At 40.4% G+C, this 20136-nt stretch overlaps 1 protein-coding gene across 28 annotated transcripts in view; it reads left to right on the top strand.

Annotated features, from left to right (window-relative positions):
* The window catches only part of DTNA (dystrobrevin alpha), a 415842-nt gene that overhangs the window by 325505 nt on the left and 70201 nt on the right, over nucleotides 1–20136 (top strand). For all 28 annotated transcript variants that reach the window (XM_043889354.1, XM_043889355.1, XM_043889359.1 and 25 more), the window contains 4 exons: nucleotides 4374–4528; nucleotides 8362–8467; nucleotides 12147–12313; nucleotides 14802–14926. In XM_043889354.1, coding sequence (XP_043745289.1) covers nucleotides 4374–4528; nucleotides 8362–8467; nucleotides 12147–12313; nucleotides 14802–14926 — 553 coding nt within the window. The remainder of the gene's footprint in view (nucleotides 1–4373; nucleotides 4529–8361; nucleotides 8468–12146; nucleotides 12314–14801; nucleotides 14927–20136) is intronic.

Here is a 20136-nt window from a genome sequence, read left to right as displayed (position 1 = left end):
CCAGGGTGGCATCAGAGACCACTTACTATATCAATTCCTAGAGAGGGGAAAGCAATGCCCATGATGGTCATGGAGTCTTCCAGTCATTCTGACCTCCTGGGCTGAGAAGGGTCTCTGCTGTCTCTTAGCCCAGGAAGAAATCTGGGACCAATAAAGATGAAGGGAAAGGTTGTTACATCAGCAACAAACAACATTGGCACAATTACAAAACTCAGACGTTAACTAACTGTTTGAGCAGATATTTGCCAGTCGTTGAATCCCTCAAAATTCTCTCGCAAGTCCAGGAATTCAAAACAAACAATATATTAATAACTGCTCCAGGGCTGTTTCCTCACTCTATCCCATCATTCACCAGACACCCACGGTCAGTGAGCAAAGCCTGCATGCTCTCCAGTGGCCAAAGTCAATCCTCTGCAACTTAGTGAAAGAAGTCACAGATGCATGAGTCCCGTTGGAAGAAAGCTGTGCTCTCCAGTCTGCAAAAATAAGCTGCAGGGACTTCTCTTGTAGTTCAGTGGCTAAGACCTAACTTCCAATGCAGGGGGTGTGAGCTCGATCCCTGGTCTCAAAGAGCTAAGATCCCACACGCCCCCAGGCCAAAAAACCAGACCATAAACAGCAGAAGCAACATTGTAACAAATCCAATAAAGACTTATAAAAATGGTCCCAATCAAAAAGAAAAAATGAAAGAAAGAAGCTGCAGAGTGTCACAAATTCTGTAGAAAAACAGATAGTGTGATAACAACATATCACGTTGCCTTCCCCCCAGACCTGAATAACTGAGTGTGGTGTCCCTGTTGTCTGACTGAGGAGTCACTCTTTGAATAGTTAATCCCATGAAGGTAGTTTTAATGGTTCCCAGCTAAGTCAGTTGAAAGCAATTTGACCAAAAGCAATTTAGCTAAAAGCAGTTTGGCTGGTAGAACCTCTCCAAAATTTGTATTAATAAAAAGTGAATGTTCTTAGTCACCTTAGATAACCATTGACTGAATGAGGAAATATGGGCAATTCCACCCGCAGACAGCCATGGCTGACTTGGTGAGCAGAATCAAGGATTTCCTTTAGTCTCCTTTTGCTGGCTTCCATTTAGTCATAAAACAGGCAGGGTAATAATGTTGTAATAAGCATTGCGTTATATAGTAAGAAAATAAAACAAAAGGATATGGAATGTCTCAGAATTTGAGAGATTTATTTTTCCTTCTTTAAATTCTAATTCCCTTTAAGCCAGTATGACAACTGTGCTAGTCCGGCAGTTTTTCTGTTTTTGTGCACAGAGATGAGAAAGATTTAGTCCATGACAACTAGCCCCTTCATTTGGGGAACACGGGGCAAGAGTAATTGGCTGAAAATAATTTAGAAATTTTAAAAAGCAAAAAAGCAGAAAACAGCAGAAAATTTGAAGCTGAGTTTTAAATGTTGCTTTAAATGCATTAAAAGGGACAAGAAACCCCCACGTTGTACCCCAGTTTCCAATACTCAGGGCCACCAGGAGCCAATATACAGGGTGTTCTTCAGGTACCCTCAGGCGGCAGAGCGTGTGAGGGCGCCCCCTGCAGGCGTGGGACACAGAGCCCTATACATAAACTGACCTAATGTAATATACTCCTTTTCTGTCAAAATATCTTTGATCCGATTATTGTTGTTACGGATCTTAAAGATTTCTTAATCCAGTGGCATAAGCCTGGAATGTCAGGTGCTGTTCTAAAGCTTCTAAAGAGGGCTTGTTTTATTTAAAAAACTATCATTATGGCAAACACCGTGTATTTCCTCAGTTTCTATTAATGAATAGGTTGTTCTGCCTCCAAGCCTATCCCCAGGGCAATATTTCTAACTCATTGGGCTGCCTTTAATTCTTCAGTATCTTTCTCATCACTCATGTCCTGTACACTTGGCCGGCAAGTCCCCTTGGTAAGGAAATCTTCCCTGCCTCGCTCCTCCCTCTGGGAACCGTCTCTGAGCTCCTGTCGCACCCGTACACCCCACTCTTCCTCTGCTCACACCAGCTTGTTACCACGTGTGGGTCGCCTCACCCATGATGTAAGCGCGTCTCTGTCATCCCCGTTAGACCAGGACCTTCCAGGGGCAAGAGCCAAGTCCTGCTTTCCCTGTGTATCCGTGGCTTAGTGCAATTTCACATGTTTGTTACGTGCCAAGTTAATTTTAGTTTAATAAATCCACGAATGTACATTCTTCTAAAGTAACATTGTGTGGAGCTGTAGGAAACACACAGGTAATTTAAAATATGATTTGGAACCTTATAGAACAATCCTAGTGGGGAGACAGCATCTAAACATACAAGGTGAGTGGCAGAAAGTGTGATGTGAAATCAATAAGAAAAAGATACAACATTTCTGTACTGTATACTACGTGCCACGCATACATCAGTATGCTTTTCATCTAGTAACTAGTTTAATCCTTGAAATAGCCCTCTATATTGTATAGATATACATATATTTCATGTTATAAGCATATTATATGTATCTGCATGCATATGTACATATATAGAGATAGAGACACAGAGGTCTCCAAATTAAGGTACAAACACATACCATATTGTGCCCCCTCATTTCTTTTTAAAAACCTGACTGGCCATTAACAGTCATTTCACTTTAGTCCCAGTGAATAGCCCTAGTTTGGCTATTACTTGGTAGAATTTCATCAGTACAAATGAGTTTAATATTAGCTTCACATTTGTGAAAGGTCACTGTTGGTGCCCTTCAAGTTTTACTCTAGTTAGAGATGTTTAAATTATTTCAGTGTGGATTTGAAAAGCCTAACCTCCTCTTCAAAAATGTGCCCTGGCCTAGAAATTCCAGGTCTAGAAGATCATCAGGATGACAAGATTATAATTAGCCAAATTGTCCCCAAATAAACAAGAAGGCAGTTCTAATAAGAAAGTACATTTACTTCTTCAAGGCTTCTTTTTTCTCCTTTGGATTGGAATTCTTGAGTTTCTATCTTTGCAATTACATAAGAGGATTTTGGTTTTGTTTTGTTACTTTTTTTTTTCTGTTGGCAACTTCTTTTTTGGACTAGTTCTAGTGAAACATGAGATGAAATTCACTATAACAACATTGTGAAAATCAGTGAGAACATCATTAATTTTTGTTGCTCATGTAGAATATCTGTAGCTTTATAACTGATTAACTGTTGGAAACACAATAGAAATCATTTATAAGTGGAGTATTTAAAAAAAAAGAGAGCCAGTTCACGTCCTCAAAACATAATCCAATAAAAGCCTGTAATATGCTGAACATCTGACTGGGGTGTGAAACAATGTCCCCAGATTACATTTTGACCTTGAAAAATTAAGTCCAAAATGAACAGAGGTAGCATGTTGACTTTATAACAGTTTATCCCAGCAGCTGTGCTGGCCTCGTTGCAATCCAGCACGGCGACACACCATATAATAGCCAACCCTTTTCCTCCAATAGTGATTTCCACAGAGGAATTACAGAGTGCTTTGGGAAATTATGCCATGAATATTCATTAAGTGCACATAGTGGCTAAAAGAGGTCCAATAAAGCTAGTGGCTCTGCTGAGAAGAATCTAGATCCCTGACTTTACCTCACTAAACATCGGCAAGGCCAGGCTTCCTCTTGACTGCATGAGCCTAAAGACCCTTCCCTGTAAATCAATTGCCTTCCACCCAGAACACTATGATTTATAGGAAGTTTTCTACTTCTGTGAGAAGTTAATCAAGTGTTTTCATTGCATCCTTATCCCTATATGTCTTTCATTTTTCTATATCTTAAACCAAAACCCAAAAGTTTTAGTGACACTATGCCAGTCTCCTCTATCCATGGGATTCTCCAGGCAATAATACTGGAGTGGGTTGCCATTCAGCATTATTGTCTGGAGAATCCCATGGACAGAGGAGCCTGATGGGCTACAGTCCATGGGATTGCAAACAGCTGGACAAGACGAAGCAAAGTAACACTTTCATAGACAGGTAAATAGCTAACTTGCTAGATATGCACAAACCCTAACATTATAGTAAAATTTTCATTGTGTATTTCAAAAGAAGTCAGCATATTTCTCACATATACAAAATTCCTCCCATTGAGTATGTGTATGAGTTGATAATTGACCTCAAACTAAAAATGAGATGTTCTCTGTCCTGTCAAAATATGCTAATTTTATCCAAATTGCTAGTTAATGCTACGTGCCAAAATCATCTACAAAAAGATACCAGAGAGAACACCATGCCAAGAATATCTCAGCATAAAGATTAGCTTTCGTATTATTCTTTCATAATAAATTCTATGTTTAATTTCTGCCACATTTTTTGTTATCTGCAGTAGATATGTTGAGCTAAAACAGTGGGAAATCTTTATGTGATGAATAAATATCTTTCCTTTTCCATCCATCAGATATTTTCTCAATGATTTCTGACTCCAGCGGGGTGATGGTTTATGGACGATACGATCAGTTCCTACGGGAAGTTCTCAAGCTACCCACAGCAGTTTTCGAAGGTCCTTCATTCGGTTACACAGAACAGTCAGCAAGATCCTGTTTCTCTCAACAGGTAGGAAACAACTTGTTTAAGGGAGTATCTCTCAGCGGGTGCTGTCTCCTGTGTCACTCCAAGTCTCTATTTCTTCATCATAACCTGTAGTGTGTCTTCCAGCTTCTGACAAATGACTTCTGAGTCAGTAACTGAGTGCTGGGTAATAATAGGTGGTGCTTTCTGACCTTGAGCCAGCATCAGGCAGAATTCTTTATTTGCACTGTCTAATTTAATCTCTACTCACAACCCTATGGCACCCCACTCCAGTACTCTTGCCTGGAAAATCCCGTGGACGGAGGGCCTGGTGGGCTGCAGTCCATGGGGTCGCTGAGTCGGATACGACTGAGCGACTTCACTTTCACTTTTCACTTTCATGCATTGGAGAAGGCAATGGCAACCCACTCCAGTGTTCTTGCCTGGAGAATCCCAGGGATGGGGGAGCCTGGTGGGCTGCTGTCTATGGGGTCGCACAGAGTCGGACATGACTGAAGTGACTTAGCAGCAACAACCCTATGAGCTTCCTTTGTGGCTCAGCGGTAAAGAACTGGCCTGCCAATGCAGGAGACATGGGTTCAATCCCTGGGTCAGCAAGATCCCTTGGAGAGGGAAATGGCAACCCACTCCAGTATTCTTGCCTGGGAAATCCCATGGACAGAAGAGCCTAGTGGGCTACAGTCCATGGGGTCGCAGAGTCAGGCAAAGTTTAGCGACTAAACAACGACCACCCTAACCCTCCGAATCATTCGTTATGACCACATTATCTAAAGGGCTGAATTGTCACTCAGCCTCACATAAAACCCAAGTCTGACCCAGCACTAAGTTTCATCAGTGTTTAGCAAAGGAGACAAAAAGAAATCTCAGCACATGCCCTGTGGGATCTGGGAGGCCCTCAATCATCCACCAAGTTGGGGTTCAGAGCCACATGTCTTAACTGGGCATGGAGCAAGTCAGCTGAAGGAAGCTGCGTAGTTTGGAGGGCTATCCATGTCTATGTCTGTCCCGTCTTGTGGAAAATCTACATGTCTAGAACTATTCTCCAGCACGCATGGTAGAGGTTTAGAAATCCATAAACTGAAGGTTTGTTTACAATTTTTAAAAATCCAAACTCACCAAGTATGTGACATACTTGGCCCTTTACATAAGCAAACAGTGCTTAGCAGCCACTAAACAGCTGCCTTTACTGTCTAGAAAGAAAACCTCAGCTCTCTTTATGTGGTGATCTAAGAGGTCAGAAATGCCTCAGGCACCCCTGTAGGTCAAGGATGTATATAGAGTCATCAATGTATCCATACACTCAAGAAGAGAAGGGATAGTTTGATACGCAAAGTATCAACTCTACTCCCCGAGAACCTCACTCAGGAAGCCTTGCTGACCTTTCCCATGCCCCCACCCCCAGGCTGGCATCGCTACCCGATCTCTGTCCCCAACTAAGCATGCTCCTCTGTATTTCCCTTTCAAGCTGGTGACATCAGAATGGATCCATTCACCTACGTCTCCTACGTTCCCCACGCAGAACGTCTCATTGATGGCCAAGTCCTGCTAGTTTCACCTTCTCTAATTGTCTCAGGTCTCTTTCCTCATCATCATTGATTGCCTGGCCTCTTGCATTAAACCCCGGGCTAAACTCTCCTTCCCAGGATTTACTTGTTTGTTTGTACATTTGTTGATTATAGCGCATTATAGAAGCCTCAGGAAATATGCTAATGCCTCGGAGTATTTCTCATTTAAGTCAGCCACAATAATAGGACTTTTTTAATCTAATAGGATTTTATATATTCAAGAAGAATTATATAGGTGTTGCCATTACTCAAAATGAAGTATCCTAGATATTTCTCATTATATAATCTTTTACACACCCTCAATGATGAGAAATTTTTATATGTTGAAATCATAGCATCTCTGTTTTACTTCCAGGAGTGATTTTAAGCCAGTACGATGAAAGGTCAAAATGGATAAAACCATGTGAAGTAGAAATAGAGGCAGCATAAATAAATAATCAGACCAGTTTGTTTTTGTGCTTCATAAGCTGGCTATAGCAGCAACTTGAAGGATGAAATTCCAAAATTGTTTTAATTGCTTCGTTGGAAAGTCACCCCAAGTGATTGTTTTAAAACACAGTATTATTTTAGCCATATGAATTGTAGTAGCTTTTTAAAAAGTACTGTCTCATTACTTATTCTTTATATCATTTCTCTTTTAATAATAATGCTAGGAAAAAAAATAATAATAATAATAATGCTAAGGACGTTCCTGGAGGTCCAGGAGCTAAGATCACACATGCCTTGTGACCAAAAAACCAAAACATGAAACAGAAGCAATATTGTAACAAATTCAATAAAGCCTTTAAAAAATAAAATTATTGACAATAATAATGTGAACAACCATCCTATAAAAGCTTAAGTTATTTAGTTTGATGAGGTGTGTGTATGCGTAGTTGCTCAGTCACGTCCGACTCTTTGCAACCCTTTAAACTGGAGCCCACCCGGCTCTTCAGGCTGTGGGATTCTCCAGGCAAGAACACTGGAGTGGGTTGTCACACCCTCCTCCAGGGAATGTTCCCCACCCGGTGATGGAACCCACATTTCCTGTGTCTCCTGCATTGCAGGAGGATTCTTCACTCACTGAGCTATCAGTGAAGCCCAGTATTATGAGGTAAATAACTAAATTATATCTACCAATAAAAAAAATTAATAAAAGGATATCAAAACAGCTCTTTTGTAAATTACAAGGCCAAGTGTAAGATTTAAGCCTTGAAAAGTTACTATAGCTCTTCAGGGCTGATTTCTTATCTAAAAAATATAAAACTATCCCAGCTACCTTGCTATTCTAATTCAGATTTTTAAGTAAAATAGTGAGTTTGCTTGTAAATTTTTTGTCACTCATACTACTGAAATCTCATGTATTAGCAGAACTTCTTTGGAGAAGGAAATGGCAACCCACTCCAGTATTCTTGCCTGGAGAATCCCATAGACAGAGGAGCCTGGCAGGGAACAGTCCATGGAGTTACAAAGAGCCGGACACGACTGAGCAACTGAACCACAACAAGCTTTACAAAGCTGTTTGTCCCTGGACTCCAGAGCAACTTTCCCTGCCAGAAGTCCTGAAACATCCTGTGAAATTTAGTGATTCTAGACCTGAAGCAATCAAGGAGTCTTTTTTTTTTTTTTGCCCTCCCCACCCCCACAAAATACAACTTCTTTTGTTATTTTGAAAGAAACCTATAGATAAGATACATTCCTTTTCTACATCAGAAAAGTCCAGGATAATGACCCAGAGGCTGACTGAATTGTGATAAAATATATATAAAAAGGAAGGAGAGAAGAGATTTTTTTTTCCTTTAGACTCTTCTAACAGGGAGGGAAAGATCCCTCCGAACAGGATTCACTCCTCATCTTGTATAGCAGAACCATTCACACAACCACAAAATACTTAGTTTTTATGGAAGCTGAAGAAGTTAGCTGTTCTACACATTTAGAAGACTGACTGATTTGGGAATTTTAGAGCCTGCTATGATGTATTATTGGGTAAAATTTTATGGAGGATGCCTACTCTCCAGTTTTGCTCATCATTTGCAACCTGTTCCTTGTGTATGAAAAATGACCCTCTCAGAATTGTTTTCCTCCTTGTGATAATATTGACTCAGCCTCAGTAGAGATAATCCAGTCCTGTGTAGGCTCAAGTATGAAAAGCAATTGATGTTTTAAATTCAGAACTAGTTTCAAGCTCTGTCTTTTTTTGTGTACTAGGGGTTAATTGAATGTCTTGTTTCTTCCATCTCAAATGATATTTACATAGCAGGTAAGTTAAGATTATTCTTGGTTCTAAATTTTGGTGGGTTTTTTTTGATGCAGAAAAAAGTCACCTTAAATAGTTTCTTGGACACGCTCATGTCAGATCCTCCCCCGCAGTGCCTGGTCTGGCTGCCCCTTCTGCATCGACTGGCAAATGTAGAAAATGGTGAGTACTTAATACTGAGCTAAGGCAATTTGTTTAACCCTTCTTTTAACTTGAAGTAACATAATTGATTTACAATGTTGTGTTAGTTTCATATGTACAGCAAAGTGATTCAGGTGTATATACATATATATATATATATGTGTGTGTATATATATTGTTTTCATATTCTTTTCCCTTGTAGATTGTTACAAAATATTGGGTATGGTTCCCTGTGCTATATGTAGGTCCATGTCGATTATCTGTTTTATCTATAGGAGTGTACGTATGTTAATCCCAAAGTCCTAAGGCAATTATTGAAATTAGACTATCAAGTCTATAGTTATTAAGCCAACATCATTGTTTTAGGAGGTCTGTTTAGTAGTTCTGATTTTTTTTTTTTTTTTAACACTCCACACTTTTATTCAAGACTGTGTCTTTATCACTTAAGTTACAGCAACTGTTCCATTAGATCCTGTCCCACATTTAGCAAAGACAAAGATTAGCTTTACAAATAAAATGCACAATTTAAACACATCTTGAAAGTGCTCCAGTACTGCACTAGGAAAAGGAGTGGGAAAAGGAGTGACATGAACAACAGGTAAAGCTAATTTAACAGTGATCTATACCGATACAGGGAATATAGGCCTCAGAGAGTACATGACCATGTTCCCCCCAATCAACAAAGGAATAAACCGAAAGGTCCTCTAAACAAGGATCTTTGTGGATCAACATGCAAAAACAAACCATTTTTATCGTAGCACAGTTTTGTGTTATACTAAAAGGGAAAGGCAAACTAGATAAAAATGTGTAGGATCAAACACTGAAGATTTTGTATACCATGCAAAGTTTTATATGCAAACACAATGACTTGAAAAACCTTTTCTGGATTTCAATGACATCTGAAGAAAAGGAATACAGTCCATCCATTGCTAGGACTGACACCAAAAAATCATAAATCTAAAAACATACACTGAAATACACCACACTTTCTCCCACCTCCAGTCCATTATTTCTTGCAAGTTAATACACACCTGCACAGTTAAGAATGATTATTCACTCTATTTTGCCTCATTCATTATGCTGAAAAAAATTCTGGAAAACTTTGCCAGCACATCTATCTATATAAGGCATTCTAGAAAGGGTTGAAATTGAAAAACGATGACCTGAAATAGGCAGAGACTGTGAAAGTATGGAAATGATATACAAAGCCCCCACCCAATCCGTAGTCTCCAAATTCCTGCCCCATTCTTCTCATTAGGTATCCATTAATCTAGAGGAACCTTCTCACACTGTGTTCAGGAATGTTACCAGCACAAACATGTAAGAAAACCACATGTCTGGCCCAAGAACTTGACTGCAGGAAGAGAATCTCTGATACTTCTGAATGGTCAGAATACTTCTTTCAGAAGTGTGGCTAAGAGTGTGATTATTTATATAAATGCACTTCAACTTACCAGTGTGTGTGAGTCCAAGAGACAGATAAGACAAGAATAACTGTTACTCCACATCACTCCACTTAAGCACCAAGAAATCAGAAAAGGTACTCCCGAAAAGTCCCAAGTACCACATCACCAACCTCACTCTTTACCAGGACTTCAACGAGGCAGCAGTGAGGCTAAAGAGAGCCTGTCCACTACCTAGGTGTTTTGCAGTGTGGTCTGCCCCTGCTTCCCTTCTCCCCACACCAGATTGGTCACAGTTGCAGTCCATGATCTTTCCCAGAACATTCTTCTGCCCTAATACAAAACTGCATAGAACTGACCTCTCTCCCTGATCAGTAAAGCCCTATCAACACACTGCAAAATTAGGATGGTCCATTCTAAAAACTTATTAAATATCACAATCTACCTCCCAGTTACAAGTAAGATGTGGCTTTAAAACTTACTATAACTGAAGAAGAACCTTGCTAAGGAATGTGACATTTTCTAGTATTTGTTTTAGGTATGAACTTCCACTGTTGGCATACCTAGCATTGACTCTTTCTTCCTAAGCACTTGAACATGAATAGGTGGAGGAGATGGGGGAAAATACCGGATGGTAGCACCTTGCTAATCTTTAGTCATGTACTCCAAATAGTAAGCTCCCAATGGCTGTAGTTATGTAAAAGAAATGAGTAATGTAACTTTTGTCATGTACTTTTATTTTATAAAAGCAAGTAGTTCTATGATAAAAGTAATTACTATTGGCATATCCAAACTTCAATACGAAATACAGTTCAGAACAAGGTTTAAAGAAATTTAAACAGGGAACAATTCAATGCCTCCATCTGCTCTTTAGATATTCTTATTTATTGTTTAATTTAACTCTGGGAATTCTCCAGCCTTAAATAGAAAATAATTTATCCCTTATCTCTTACTAGAATCTTCTACACGTTTCTTTAATATACATTGGGGTTAAAGTTAGCTTAATTTTAAATTCCCATTTAGAACACTTGGTGTTTTCGCTTATTATCTCTCTTAGTTAAAGTTATAAATTTATTCTGTTTTGCTCATGGAAAAGATTTAAAGAAAGATCTCACTAGATTCTCTGTAATCACTACCAGTCATTGGTTTTTTTATGCTTCTTATTCATCTCTAAAGCAGTCAAGATCCAGATCATGTGGGGTGAATTCATATTACTGTTTGCAGTCTGAGAACTAGTCATTCTCCAATTATAAAGTTGTAATTTCATGCCTCCTCTCAGTATTTCCTGTTGCAGGAAATGAGTTCTTTAGACCATGTCCCAGAAGAGTTGCCCCTAGATTCAGGTCTTTCCCAAGAGCCAGAAAAGGAGGATATAATACTGGTTCAGAAGACAGTGTGTTCAAAATTTGGTTATGTCTTTGTTTCTACAATTTACTTTTCATTTTTATTTATTTATTTTTTTTCATTGTTTTCTCTAGCTGGTTAGCCAGAGAGTAACTTCGCCAAAGGCAAGAATTGTTCTTGTTGTTGTTAGTATCTTTAACTCATAACATGCAATTACTTGGATCTGATCATTTGTTAGCTTCGAATTGCATACCTTGCCTGCTTTGTAACTCAAATTTCCTGCCAGAAAGTGTCTCTTGAACTATCTGAACTAGAACTGTATTCAGATAATTTGTCCATCTCTTTGGGCCCCTATCGATCTGCCCCTCAGAAAATTTTTTAAAAATCTGTTTATTAAATGAAGACAATGTCACTCATTAAGTAAGCCCATTAGCTACTCTATTTTTTAAAAAATAACTGAGTATTCTCATCTTCCAGTTTTTCTACTCTTCCTCCCATTTCCTTTCTTTTTGCTTCCTCTTGTTTTCCATTTCTCTATTATTTGCTCTCTACCCAGAACCCATCTGTGTTCATCCATTGTGCTTCTGAGTTTTCAGTGAGCTGTGCTGGTCTCCTGGAGACAGAGAGCATCTGGGGGGAAAGGCAAGCCAGTCTGGGTAATTTACATTCTTGTAGGGTAAGGGATGGGAGCAAGAAGAGTAAACAGTATTACAGAGATGTGCTGTTAAAAGAACCCCTCTCCTCCAGCCCACTTTATTTCTCCCACCCCCACACACATGCTGGAAAAGGGTCGTGAGAGTCTAGGAATAAACTTAGTACTTCTCTCAGACCAAACTATCATTGGAAATCATATTATCCAGCAGAAAAATGCAACTCTTCTTGGGCTGTATTTTTCGTTCTTCTGACTCATCCTCTTGTTTCCTTGTCTTTTTCTTCATTTACTTGCCCGCCAGTCTTCCACCCGGTCGAGTGTTCGTATTGCCACAGTGAGAGTATGTTGGGCTTTCGCTATCGATGCCAACAGTGTCACAATTACCAGCTCTGTCAAGACTGCTTCTGGAGGGGACATGCTGGTGGTTCCCATAGCAACCAGCACCAAATGAAAGAGTACACGTCCTGGGTAAGTTGGAGGGGTGAGTGTCGTCCAGAACACAAGGGAAGAGCCAGAGAACCAGGGGGCACGCTTACCTTCTACTCTCACACTCCTTCCTTCCCCGCCCACTGCTCCTCTTGTGGGGTTACTTGTTGAGTCTGAACCCAGTATAGCTTCCTAAGACAACATATAAGAATACTCCAATGATATTACTTCTTGGAATGCAGATAATTCAGTATTGATTTAGGTGACAGCCTTCTGGAGCATAATCTCCTTTTCACAGTAAGTGAAGGTTCCTTCCAATTTGGGGCGGGGTTGTGGGCATTGCCTAAAAATTATTGTTAGTTCCTTTTTTCTTAAGAGTCTGGAGTTCTTTAAGGGCGTGACTGGAATGTGAAGGAAAGACATGAGAGCATGTGGGTTTAATGATGCTGTATCAGTTTATTTTGGGGTGAAGGAGGGGAAGATTGTGGTTATATTAGAAAATCGTCTTTTCATGAATAGTGCACGTGACTAGCTTGCTGGAGGGGGTATGTGATACTAACCTGTCCTTGTGATGAAAGTGTTCTGACACTTAGCATGATCATCTCCAGGTTCATCCATGTTGCTGCAAATGGCACTTTGTTCTTTTTTTATGGCTGAGTACTAAGAATGTACATTTTAAATCAGAATGTTCTTTCGAGGAATCATTATTAGGAACTGATATTCAGTGCAAATATATTAATTGTTTAGCACATGTCAAAGTCTGAGTTCAAATAAGAATTCTTCACTAAGGCATTGTATACTGAGGATTTATTCCAGTTCAAATGCCACCTGTTGCTATCGGCTACATCACATGCTGAGAACTGATAGGCTAGCGCAGATCATGAAATACAATTTAGTATAGAAGGTAGGAGAAAATTTTCTTATTGTCAGCGTATTACCAGTTTTCAAATGTTGTTGTTGTTTAGTCACTAAGTCGTGTCTAACTCTCTTGTGATCCCTTGGATGGTAGCCCGCCAGGCTCGTCTGTCCAGGCAAGAATACTGGAGTGGGTTGCCATTTCCTCCTCCAGGGGATCTTCCCAGACCAGAGATCGAACCCGTATCTCCTGCATTGCAGGCAGATTCTTTACCACTGAGCCACTTGTGAAACCCAGTGTGTTCTATCTCAAATCCTCGAGGGCTGGTGTTTGAAGACTAACCATTTTTTAATTGTTGTTTTGTGTAAACGCTGAAGTTAAATAAAGAGGCTTTTCCTTAGAAGTTCTGGACTCTGCAGTTATACGATAGGACAGTGTCTTTACAGAGTAGAACAGAACTCCTCACGAGGACAGAGGGGCTCCAGTGTTTATGGCGGGAAGAGCTGTTGCTACTGCCGATCCACGTGTTCTAAGAATTCCATCTCCAGCCAAAGTCAAAGAGGGATTTTGTGGACAGTGCTCCCGTGACTTAGCTTTTAAATAATGAGGACGAGAGTCACTTCCTTATATTGCCAGTAGTGCACTCTGAGTGTCAAAGAAAGTGACAAAATTATAAATCTCTTCTCACTGAAAGGAAAAATTGACATTAAGATTTATTATATATGGTGGACTATTTTTGATCATCTTGGCTGTGAAATATTAAACATTCCACCGGGCTAAATGAAAAAGAGATAGCATGTCCTCTGGAAAGCACATGAACTTTAAATTCTGGAGACTCATGCTGAAGTTCTGCTTTTCCTTCTAATTGGATGTACCCAGCCGCACCTGAAAATCTTGCTTCTGGGTTCCTGCAAAACCTCCCGCTCCTCTCCTGCCTTCCACTCCCATCCCTCTCAAACCATTTTCTGTTCTTAAGGAGAAGCAATCCTTCTAGAGTCAGGTCATCTCTGAGATTGAAGCTGTTCATTGTCTCCCTCCTCACCTGAGATAAAGACCACAGTAGATAGGACTGTGTAGTATAAAGGACTTCAGTGGTCCGCCTCCTGCTTTCCCTCTCCAGAGCTAGGTCTCCTGGCCTTCCTCCATCTGGATACCTTCCAGCCCCCTGAATTTTGTCAGAAGGACTCCTGCTGTTCATTAAATCCCAACTCGGATGTTCTGACCCCAATGACTGCTTCCATTTCTCACAGCTGACAGTGTGCAGCCAGCGGCGGGTATCCTGGTGGCTAATTCCAAGCATTCTGGTCCCTGCAATGAGCCAACTCCTTGACTTGGAGTAAATTCTCAAAGAAGAGTCCCTGAATGAATAAATGAATATATATCATGGAAGGGCTTCCAGGTGGCACTAGTGGTAAAGATTACCCGCCTGCCAGAGCAAGAGATGTAAGAGACTCGGGTTTGACCCCTGGGTTGGGAAGATCCCCTGGAGGAGGTCATGGCAACCTACTCCAGTATTCCTGCCTAGAGAATCCCAAGGACAGAGGAGCCTGGTGGGCTAGAGTCCATGGGGTCGCAAAGAGTCAGACACGACTAAAGCGGCTTAGCACACAGCATAGTATGAAAGCAAATCATCTGATAAAATGTTACATAAGTGTTGATTGTTCTTCCTTCCAGAAATCACCTGCTAAGAAGCTAACCAATGCATTAAGCAAGTCTCTGAGCTGTGCTTCCAGCCGTGAGCCCTTGCACCCCATGTTCCCTGACCAGCCTGAGAAGCCACTCAACTTGGCCCACATCGTGTGAGTATCTGCCCTCCACACTGAGAGACAGCTTTTCATTGACACGTGTGCAGATCCGTACAAAGACAATTTCCTATCGGTTGTCAGGGACCGAGTTTTAAATTTTATTTTCTTAAAGAAAGAATGAAAGTCAGATGATTATATATTCTTTTTTTCATGGAGGGGTATACAATACTTCTGCCTGCAAGTACAAGAATGCAGCACCATATAATTCACCTCAAAGTGGAAAATATTCAAAAATTTTACAGTTACACAGATGTTAGTGGAGTTTACACAGTTGGCCAATAGTAAAGCATCCTGTACCTTAACATCATATGTGCTTTGAGTCCCTAATCCAGAAGCCCACTGTCTCCTTTTTCTGCAGAGCCAGTCATCTTATAGATGCCAGGAAACATGGAAATTATTGCTGTGGTTATTGTTTTCTCCCAAGTTACATAGCTTTAGAAGAATCATGGCCTGTGCAGGGGAGGGTTGAAGAGGAGGGATTGATGGGGAAATTCAACAGACGATCCAAAAACGGACTTAAAAAAATGTCTCTAAAGTGTGTGTGAGTTTGAGTAGCAGAGAGAATAGGGTCAAGGAATGGTGCTACCACCCACATCTTCCCAAAAGCCCCTCCCCCTCGGACCCTCTCTCAGGCCTGGGTGGCTCAGAAAGCAGGAGGTTCAGGCAGAAGAAAGTATTCCTTCCTTGGTGATATCTTGGGCTCAGAAGAAGAAAGAAGTTCATTAGCTACTTTGGGGCTACAGTTAGGAATTGTGTAGTGGGATTGTGTAGTCACAGGGGCCTCAGAAAGCCTCTAGAACAGGCGGTTCCTCTCCTGAAGTGAATTTTGTTTTGTGCAATTCAGCACAACCTCTTGTACCATCGAGAGGTGGGCTGATGAGACCTCTGAATGTTAGGAATCCACCAAGACAAGGTCATTGCTTCAGGTGACTGAGAGCATGACCCCTTAGAGGCATTGTGGTGGACCGCAGAGCCTTAGGAAGGCAGTGACTCTTTCCCTGATGGACCTAAACAGATCCTAACAAACAACTGTGCTGAGCATGTCTGCGGAATTTGTGTAAATCCCATGGGCTTTGTTTGGTTTACTTCTGTGTGCACACTGAGGATTCGTTGTCCCCAGCAATCTGCACAGTCTAGAAGCATCCAAAAACTAATGTAAACTGATTCTGTAGAATGTGGTTGACTTATTTTGGGAAATTTTGCTCCTAAAAATAAGCCTTAAAGTAAACCAGGGGTAGAAAGATCTGGGTTGTTCCCAAAGGAACAACCACTTGCAGAAAGTGATCTCATGCAAGCTGTTCTAAAGTCTTGACTTACTTCCCCATAGCCAGGGACAGTCACTTAGCTCTCCATGAATGAACAAAAACTGACAGTAGGTTTGGGCTGTCTCAGCTGGGCCACAGAGTCACTTGCTACCAGCCCTCCTTGGGGTTACCCTCCAAGAGAGCAGCATTCAATCCGAGCTGATGGGTGTGGGGTAGATAGTTAGAGGGTGGACAGGGTGGACAGCCTGGCTCCAAGAGCTTTGCAGCAGATGGAATTAGGGTGAGGCCTCCCACCTGGAGACAGAATTAAGAAATGAGGCCACATGTGTAAGTAAAGCCAGCCTCACGTCAGTCACACTGGGCTCTGTGCCTGGTCAGCGCTCAAGATTGAGGGTGTGTGTGGGTGTGTGGGTATGAGATTTAGTTGACCAATGAGTAAAAATGTTTTAACTTTCATTTATATTGGCAATGTGATCTGATATGTTATTCACGGAGCTGAGGGCATCAGCTACACAGTTTGGATTCCATGGAGAGTTTCAGGATTCCCCTAAAATTCTACATGAAATGTGCCTTCTTCTGCTAAAAGTCCCATATATTTAACCAGATCATTAAAATAGTCCTTGAATCCAAACACAGATCTGTACTCATTGATAATGTTTCCATGATGAATGTCAATTTTAAAGGACAAAGTACGGTGCCTTGTAATACAGTAATTAGTGCATCAGTCTCATAAAAGACAAATTGTATGAAATATTTAATTGTTGAAATAACACACAAGAAATTCCAGATGTACAATATCCAATTGATATTAGAACAGATTTGTTCATATTATTTTAGCTTTAGACATTTTTATAATTATTATTCCCCAGATGTTATTTCCCTGAATAGATATTCATCTTCTTTTTTATATGGATGGGGATATCTAAGACTTCTAACCTGAAAACATACTGTTCATTTAGCTATTCTAAATCATCATAGGCATGTAAAAGCCACTTACATGGGGACATTTTGGTGTTTTGGCATTTGTTCTTGGCTATTGTTTTGCTTGAAAATGTTATCATGATTAACTGTCTCTATTCTATTCAATTCTTTTGCTGCCAAAAGAGATACTTGGTAAGTAGTTCAATAATCTTCAGTGAGCTTATAAAGACTTATAAGTGGTTATGAGACACAAAACAGTGAGAGACAAGAGGCTAGTTTAAAACTAATTCTGAAAAAAAAATTAAAAAAAAACAAAAAAAAAAACCTAATTCTGCCTTTAAGCTGAGCACTTTCATTTTATGAAAAGAATGCCAATTATATAAAAATGTCCTTTGCAAACATCTTGTCCAGAAAGAAAACTTTGCACTAGGCCTCTGTGACTTTTTCTGGAGCTATTTCTTTTTCAAAAGACTAAACGTATTTAAAATTCTTAATTGTGACCTATTTGTTAGATAAAGTAACTTGCCATGTGATTGTAGAGGAAATATGTCCCTTTGAAAACTGCTATTTGGTGCCAAGGTTAGCCCCTGTGTCCCAGGTTCAACATTTTTATGATGAACCTTACACATAAGGCCATTTATTTGTTGTTGTTGTTCAGTTATTAAGTCGTGTCTGACTCTTTGCGACCCCATGGACTGCAGCACACCAGGCTCCTCTGTCCTCCACTATCTCCCAGAGTTTACTCAAATTCTTGTCCATTGAGTTGGTGATGCCATCCAACCATCTCATCCTCTGTCGGCCCCTTCTCCTCCTGCCCTCAGTCTTTCCCAGCATCAGGGTCTTTTCCAATGAGTCAGCTCTTCCCACCAGGTAGCCAGAGTATTGAAGCTTCAGCTTCAGATCTGTCCTTCCACTGAATATTCAGGGTTGATTTCCTTTAGAACTGACTGTCTGATCCCCTTGCTATCCAAGAGACTCTCAAGAGTCTTCTCCAGCACCACAGTTTGAAAGTATCAGTTCTTCAACTTTAGGCCTTCTCTATGGTCCAACTCTCACATCCAGAAATGACTACTAGAAAAACCATAGCTTTGATGATATAGGCCTCTGTCGGCAAAGTGATGTTTCTGCTTTCTAATGCACTGTCTAGGTTTGTCATACACAGTGTATTAAAGAGCAAAGACTAAGAAACTGCAAATTCAGCCTTGTGGTGACCAGGTTCAATAGATTAAATGTACCAGGCTACTTAAAAAGCATTCCATATTCTCTTGTTTTCTCATTTCCTAGAGAGAGAACAAGATGGAGATATTTATAAAGAGGCAAAAGAAAATCAGAAACATCAAGCTGATTTTTTTCCACTGTTTCCAAAGTTAAAATGAAAACATTTCATTCCGCTTAGTGTTTTAAAATCTGATATAACCTAACCTTTCAAAATTCACAGAGCACATTTGTTTGAAATTAACATCCTTCTTATAAAGTGAAATTGTACTGCTCAAAGCAGAATTAGCTTTAAACTAGTCTCAGGTATCAGACATATCCTAGATAAGTAGTATAAAGCACTAATTTTCAGAATTTTTGCTAATATGTTTGAGTAGATTAAATAGTAATCCTGCTATTTTGACCTCACCAAACATAGGATGTGTCTTAAAAAAAAAATTCAAGAACACAGTTTAGCACCAGGTACTGGAAACCTAAAGTTTCAATGAATTTTTGCATTTTGTGCTGACATTTTAAAACCTTCCATGTCTCATGTCCATTCTCATAAATACACTGGGACAAACATGTCTCCTTTTTCCCTAGAAATCTCTTCATTGTAGAATCCAAACTAATTCCTGTTTCCTAAGATAAAAATTAAACCTTCACAAATTTGACTCTTGATCGAGTCAACACAAATAGATTCTATAGGCTACTGTATTCATGTTTCATCTTTAAAAAAATTCTGTACTGTCAAACTCACATGTAGCATTATAATGAAACCAAAATTTCCTGACTCAGAACACCATCCTGCCCTGTCACCCAGCTTCTGAACTCTGAATCCACTCTCATCGTACCATGGAACACCTGAATCTAAAATGAGACTAAAAACTGCTTAGAGATGAGGCAGGGATCTTAGCTCTATCATTTTACCTGAACTAAGACTTCACTGATAGGGAAAGAATAACAAGGTGAGGTACAAATTAAGATGGGGTGACAGACATGATGCAGTTGATATTTAGGCTTGTGGACAGTTCTGAGGAATATTGAACCCTATTTTCTTCCTCTAATAATATAGAAAAAAAGTGTTTATGGGCTCCCTTGCACTATATGTCCAGATAACAGAAAGTCAGTAAATCCCTGTGGTGCTTAGTTGTACTTTCCCTTAGAACAAAGGTCAAAGAAGGCACAATATGATTTTCCACCTGGGACCTTACAGACAGGGTGTATCAGGAGAGGGCCATCATCATGTGGAACACAGGATGAAGTTTCTGTAGAATCCTCCTCTTTCCAAGAAGATTTGGAGTCTGATTATCCTCAAATTTTCTGGGCTTCTCTTTTCAGAAGGCAGCACGTGCATGCTCAGTCACTACTCAGTCATGTGTGACTCTTTGAGGCCCTGTGGACTGCAGCCCACCAGGCTCCTCTGTCCATGGGATTTTCCAGGCAGAAAAACTGGAGTGGGTTGCCATTTCTTTCCCGGGGATCTTCTGACCCAGGGGTTTGAACCTGCATCTCCTGCTTTGGTGAGAGCTTCCCTGGTGGCCCAGGTGGTAAAGAATTTGCCTGCAATGCAGGAGAACTGGGTTTGATCCCTGGGTTGGGAAGATTCCCCTGGAGAACTGGGTTTGATCCCTGGGTTGAGAAGATTCCCCATGGCAACCTACTTCAGTATTCTTGCCTGGAGAATTCCATGGACAGAGGAACCTGGCAGGGCTACAGTCCATGGGGGTCGCACAGAGTCGGACACAACTGAGCAACTAGGCACACTCCTGAGTTGGCAGGCATGTTCTTTATCACTGAACCATCTGGGAAACCCATTTAGAA

This window comes from Cervus elaphus, chromosome 27 (genome assembly GCF_910594005.1).
Source record: "Cervus elaphus chromosome 27, mCerEla1.1, whole genome shotgun sequence".
NCBI classification, from domain to species: domain Eukaryota; kingdom Metazoa; phylum Chordata; class Mammalia; order Artiodactyla; family Cervidae; genus Cervus; species Cervus elaphus.
This window is presented reverse-complemented; position numbering and strand designations above follow the sequence as displayed.